The following is a 6,911-nucleotide window of genomic DNA, read 5'->3' on the forward strand; positions in this document are numbered from 1 at the left end:
TTGCTCTTCTGACTTCGACTACTTCCATAATTATAGTCACTGAAGTGTTTAGTCACTGAATAATTCACTGCGGTGCAAAGCTGAAAGTTGGTTAGGAGAACTGTGTGAAGAGTTTAGAAAAAGTATTGTGAAACGTGTCAATGCGATTGTAGAAAACTGTGATACTTCCACATATGGTGGTCTGCAGTATAGAAGCAGGACGTGCATGTGTTTGTGTGTGTGTGTGTGTGTGTGTGTGAATGTATAAACCCAGCTAACGGGGAAGGTTCTCAGGCATTGGCTAACGTTCCGGCAAGGTTCTCTTAAAGATATGTACAAACGTTCTTCCAGTAACATTAATAGAATGTTTGTTCAGAGTTATCTGGGCTTTAATAATGTTCTCAAAACATTAGCACAAAAGTATTATTTATACATTGTTTATGGAGTGTTAGTCTCTGAAATGTTTCATTTCAACGTTTTTTAAATGTTGCTACTTGTTTCAGAACGTTCTGAGAAAATGTTCCGAGAACATTCAAACGTAACATTCAGTATGTAAAAATGTTACAAAAGTAACGTTCCAATAATGTTTGCATAAACAAGAATTATTTTTTTAAATATTGAATAAACTGGATGTTTTGAACGTTCATAGAACATTCAGAAATAACATTTTAAAACTTAATGGGAATGTTATGTTATTAATATATTTGTGTTATCTGGGTTTGCGTGTGTGAATGTATAAATGCGTGTGTGTGTGGTTGATGTGAACGTTGATATTGTTCAGGCAGTTTTCTGCTTTTCTCGTCTCTGAACGGAAACCACAAAGAAAACATACCAGAGCTGGTGACTAATTATAACCAATCAAAGACAGGAGCGCTTTATTAAAACTGAGCTCGGATGACGCCATAAATCTTTCATCATTTATTCCCCATAATGTTGTTCAAACCTGAATTACTTTATTTCTTCCGCTGAACACAAAAGAAGTTATTTCGAAGAACAGCGGGAACCAAACAACACTGACTTTCTTTGATATTCCTCAAAATATCTTCTTTTGTGTTTTACGAGCGATACGAGTAAATGATGACAGAGTGATAATTTCTGGGTGAACGATTCCTTTAAACGCTCACAATACTGTAGTCATGGTTCCATCTGCATTATATTCATATCTTTACCGTAAACATGTTCATTTAGTCTGCGCTAATCGACAGCGCGTTTATGCAACCTGCACATTCCCTTTAATAAGCTCAACTGAGATCACTCTGTTCTGTGATGAAAGAATCGACAGCACAGCTGACAGTAAAGACAGGTTTTATTCATAAAGACAGGTTAGCAAGCGTTTATTTGAAGCATTTACATTTACAGGAAAACTAAATCAACTAAAGAGATTTCAGGGTGAATGAAAGCGGTTTAGAGCAACACAGCTGTTTTTGAAGAAAGACAGGTTTGTTCTAATAACCCGATGAAAGACGGGTTTCTTCTTATAATCCGCTGAAAGTGGGGTTTGTTCTTGATCTCAGGGTGAGATGGGGTGTTTGGGGTTCCTCTGTTTGCGCCCCGCGTGAAGAGTGCTGTACTCGTCTGCGCGCGTGTTCAGCCGCTGGACGACAGATAAAACATTAATAATCAATCACACATTAATGAAACTTCACAGTAATCGTATGCGTGTAATGACCGTCCTCTTGTGAGGAACCCCTGTATGGCCTAACTTATAAAAGCCAGCTAGAAATATTCACGTATATACAGACCGAATTTATGCTGTGAAAAATCTAAACATTATAAATTTGGTGTAAAATTATTATCTGGAATTTTTTAGTTTCTAATATTAATATTTGACCCATCATTAGAGTATTTTATAAATATATGGATTTCAATAGAATAAAATAATAAGTCTCAATAGGTAATCTTATTTAATGCATTAACATCTCATTAACAGACAACTTTTGATTTTAATAGAGTATTAGTAAATGTTGAGATTAACATTACCTGAGATTAATAAATGATTAAGAAGTATTTGTCATTGTTAGTTGATGTTAAAAAATATTGTACTTATTGTAAAGGGTTACAAAAATAACTTAATTTATCTAGTGTGGTAATGTCAAATTCCATACATTTGATCTTATTCATTTAATTCATAATTCATATAATTTTAGACAATACTTCTCTAACTTATTCCATGGCCCCCGAACACTTTAAAACACTGACATACATGATGCAATATAACATTTATACACTGCAAAAAAAATATTCTTTTGTGTCTTGTTTCCAGTCCAAATATCTAAAAATTCTTAAATCAAGAAGCATTTACTAGATAAGTGAAATGACATAAGAAATTATATCTTGTTTTCTGATAAAAAAAATCTAAATCTAAATTTAGTGGGTTTTTGATCAAAACAAGCAAAATTACTGTATCAGCCAATGAGGTATGAAAAATAATCTTAATTCAAATGTAAAACGAGAAAAATAATCTTAATTCAAATGTAAAACAAGATTATTATTTTTTAATTCAAATTGAAAACAAGATTATTTTTAAATTCAAATGTAAAACAAGAAAAAAATCTTAATTCAAATGTAAAACAAGATTATTATATTTTATTCAATTTGAAAACAAGATTAGTTTTTAATTCAAATGTAAAACAATATTTTTTTAATTAAAATTTAAAACAAGATTATAATTTTTTAATTCAAATGGAAAACAATATTTTTTTTATTCAAATGTAAAACAAGATTTTTTTAATTCAAATAGAAAACAATATTTTTTTTTAAATTCAAATGTAAAACAAGAAAAAAATCTTAATTCAAATGTAAAACAAGATTATTTTTTAATTCAAATGTAAAACAATATATTTTTTTTTAATTCAAATGTAAAACGAAAAAAATCTTAATTCAAATGTAAAACAATATTTTTTTTTAATTCAAATGTAAAACAAGATAATTATTTTTTAATTCAAATGTAAAACGAGAAAAATAATCTTAATTCAAATTGAAAACAAGATTTTTTTCTTTGTGTGTTTTACCCACCGGCAGACAATTTTGCTTGTTTTAATCAAAAACTCACTTAATTTAGATTTTTTTTATTATCAGAAAACAATATATAAGTTCTTATGTAATTTTACTTATCAAGTAAATGCTTCTTGATTTAAGAATTTTTATATATTTGGACTGGAAACAAGACACAAATCCTCCATTATTAGAGCATATGTTGCAGAGTTGTATTAAAGACAGCATTATTGGTGTATTATCTCGTTATTCCTCATGAACTCAGATGTGGACGTTGATGATGATGTGGATGTTGATGTTGCTCGTACCTGATAAGTTGTTTCTCCTGATGCGTTGTTACTCACGCGCTCATTAGGGATCAAACTCTTCCGGTCCGAGGCTGGAGAGACACAGGCAGATGATAGGAATATGAATATGAAGTGTGTGTGTGTGTGTGTGTGTGTGTGTGTGTGTGTGTGTGTGTGCGCCTCACCTTTGTTGTCCTGGTAGCTGGTCCGGGTGGAGGGTTGAGCACAGACGGTGTAAACGGCCCATCCGATCAGAACCGTGACGAGGAAATCGCTCACCAGAACCGTGATCAGCGCCGACGTGTCCAACTGGATTAGATTCTCAGCGCCTGCACACACACACACACACACACACACGCACACACACACGCACACACACACGCACACGCACACACACACACAGAATCTTTAAACTAAGAAAAACTGGCTCTGATCACTGAAAGGCTCTTCTATAGCATCACTGCGAGAGGGAAAGAAGAAAACCTCTTTTGGAAGCTTTATTTTTGTATAAAAGAGTAAAAACCTGGACAGAATCAACGATTAACAGTATTGTAGTAAGTTCTCTTACGGAGAAAAATGTTCATGTCATTTTACAGTAAAAAACAGCTAAATGTAGAGTTTTTGGAAGTGAAAAATAACAGATCATCTTATAATTTACAGTGAAAAACAACAAACTGACATTTCCCAGAATCCCCTGCGTGAGGGAGAGACACCTTTGATTGTTTGTCTCGTTATCGATGAGGGTTTAATGTTGTTTATTTCTTTATTCTAGAGTGTGTGTGTGTGTGTGTGTGTGTGTGTCCATGGTGGTGTTGTGTGTCTCTACTGTAAATCAGTATTTCCCTCAGCTTGTGGAAAAGACTCTTGTGATTCGTCATTTATGATCAGTGTTATTACGGTGTTTGTCAGGAAACGGTCTGGATTATTCATCAGAAAATTCGATTCACCAGATTCATTTTGTTTTGTAAATTACAGTTTTAAATTGTCTAAGGTTGTTCTGTAAATGTAATTCTGTTTGCATTTTTTTACAGTATTTTTACAGGATTGTGTGTGTGTGTGTGTGTTTACAGTGATACTGGTGATTATAAAACAAATATTAAGAGTTTCTCACACTGTTCACTCAGATAAAAGCACAAGGTCTCCACACACACACACACATACACACACACACACACATACACACACACACACACACACACACACACACACACAGAGAGAGAGAGAGAGAGAGAGAGAGGATTTACTCACTCAGGATTTTCACTCGAGCTTTAAGACATTTGCTGGTGTCTTCTTTTGAACAGCACTCGAAGAGTCCCGACGCTCCATCACCCGTCAGAGGCTTCGGCTCATTGTCAAAATCACCTATTGCACACTCCAGAGTAATGTTGTTTTGGTCGCTGTTATTAATAGAGAGTCCGAACTTCTCAGCTGCAAAGTGAACGTTAGATTGCATTAATAAACTTCTTTGACTGTGAATATTTCCAGCTGAAGGCGAGTCTTACGCTTCTCCTGTGACGTGACTGATCCCAGAACTGTCATCAGGCAGAGCCAGAGCAAGCGTCGGTCCATCCTCAGTGTGTGTGATGATGATGATGATGATGATGATGATGATGGTGATGATTCTCCTCCTGTGGATAAAGAGAAGCTCAGAGTTCACCGTCCTCCATCTTGAGCGAGAGAGACGCCATGATCTGAGCGTTACAGACGTGATGCAGTCCTCAGATCTGCTCGACTACACCAAACACTAGAGCTCTGAGTCGTGCTTCATGAGGAACAACATTCTGATTCAATAAAACATTTGATCACACCTTACTGTTAGCTTCAGGTTATTCATATTTCTTAAAATGCCATTTTAAACTTAAAGCATTTATTAATTCTGGTTAAAACATTTCAAGTTGTAAAATTAATGTTTTATGAACGACCATGAATAAACAACTAACAACGAGCGTTACGTTTGTTACAGTATTTATTCATCTTCGTTAAAGTTAATTAATAAAACACAACTGGTCATTGCTATAGTTATGTCAGCTCAGATCTATTACACAATAATATATATTAATCTATAATAATAACAATAATGTATTAGTAAATGAGATTGAGAGATTATTTTTCATAGTTAACTAATGTTTACAAATCAAACCTTAGTGTACAGTGTTACAGCAAAATTGTAATAAAAAAGTGGATATATAGACCTAACAAGATATATTATATTAATATCACATTACAGTTACAACTTTAGTTTAGTACTTTAGTTAAAAAAATCGAACCCCCTCCGTATAAAACAATTTAAATACACTTTCATGTAACACTTTATCTTAAGGTGATCCAGTTATACGTAACTACATTCATTTACTTTGGTAATAACAGTAAATTATGCATAATTAGTGACTAACCCTAAACCAGACCGTAACTCTACAGTGAGTACATGGTTCATTAATATTACTCAGTACTTATTTGAGTAAGTACAATCAAACTGTGTAACCTTAAAATAAAGGGTTAGACTTTATTTAAGGTGTCATGTTATAGTGCAATCATATATTTAAGTGCTGAGTAATATTAATAAACAATGTACTTACTTTAGAGTTACCGTCTGGTTGCATGTAATTATGCATAATTTACTGTTATTGCTTTAATAAGTTCATGTAACATATGTAACAAGGACGGTGTAAAATAAAGTGTTACCCTGTTTTCTGTTAGATGCAGCTCGAGTGAAGAAAGAAGATTATACCTCAGAAGCTCCGGATCCTCGTGTGACTCTGAAGACTGAGATCAACCGGAAGTCAGAACACGATCCGGGCCTGAACTTCATCCAACGCTCACAACGTCAAGCTCACCGTATCATCAACTGAGACACAAGCTCGACACCTCGAGATAATAAAGAACCGGTTTCTGTTGAAGTTACACACACGTGACAGCCGTTACGCCAGTGCTGTGAATGATGGTTCGTGTGTGTTTTATAGATGTTTTTGTGCACTTACACACAGTCTGACATAAATAAGAGCAAAACCTGCAGATGAAAGATCGACTTCCGGTGCCGTAAACTGAAGACCACAAACACCTGCGAACATCCTTCAAAACACACACACACACACACACACACACACGCACGCACGCACGCACACACACGCACGCACGCACGCACGCACACACTCTTCATTCCACACACAGCATTATTACACTAATCACGTATGATGTGTGATTCTCTATAGACTTTATTGAGGTAGGCCTATTTCTCATAATAATAATACAGCAACTTTCACAAGCAAGAGCGCGACGATCACACTGACTGGAATAATAATAAACTAGCGCTAGTTAAGCTCAGGTAAAGTTAAACCGGTGGCGCCTCCTGCTGGATCAGACTCAGAATGAGCTTTACAAAGATACACTAAATATGATTTCCATAATCTTTATACTTCTATTAATCTAAGTACATACAAGTATCTCACAATATCTGCATATTTACTGAACATTCCTTTATATTACACAAATATGATGTAGCATTCCGTATAGCAGCAATGAACTCTGGGTAAATACTGATGAGAGCACATATTTACAGTCCATTAATGAACTACTGATCCCATGAATCTCTGTCACTGAATCAGTCTTTTTCAAGCGTTCTCTCTGATGGTATGAGAGAACCATCACCAGAAC

At 34.7% G+C, this 6,911-nt stretch overlaps 1 protein-coding gene across 5 annotated transcripts; it reads right to left on the reverse strand.

Moving 5' to 3' along the window:
* Window positions 1-883: 883 nt before the first annotated feature.
* LOC308693134 (uncharacterized protein) lies at window positions 884-6,524 on the reverse strand. 5 transcript variants are annotated; one of them, XM_081369898.1, is made up of 7 exons: window positions 6,239-6,524; window positions 5,989-6,149; window positions 4,763-4,888; window positions 4,509-4,688; window positions 3,446-3,589; window positions 3,282-3,352; window positions 884-1,573 (listed from the first exon to the last, which is right to left on the reverse strand). In XM_081369898.1, exons 3-7 carry the CDS (start codon window positions 4,827-4,829, stop codon window positions 1,490-1,492), a joined length of 546 nt encoding a protein of 181 aa, XP_081226024.1. In that variant the 5' UTR covers window positions 4,830-4,888; window positions 5,989-6,149; window positions 6,239-6,524; the 3' UTR covers window positions 884-1,489. The 5 variants fall into 5 exon arrangements, with proteins under 5 accessions (XP_081226024.1, XP_081226026.1, XP_081226023.1 ...); XM_081369900.1 differs by having other exon boundaries at window positions 6,268-6,386; XM_081369897.1 differs by having other exon boundaries at window positions 5,989-6,356.
* Between the last annotated feature and the right edge of the window lie 387 nt (window positions 6,525-6,911).

Source organism: Scardinius erythrophthalmus, assembly GCF_964197995.2.
Source record: "Scardinius erythrophthalmus genome assembly, chromosome: 7".
Lineage (NCBI taxonomy): Eukaryota > Metazoa > Chordata > Actinopteri > Cypriniformes > Leuciscidae > Scardinius > Scardinius erythrophthalmus.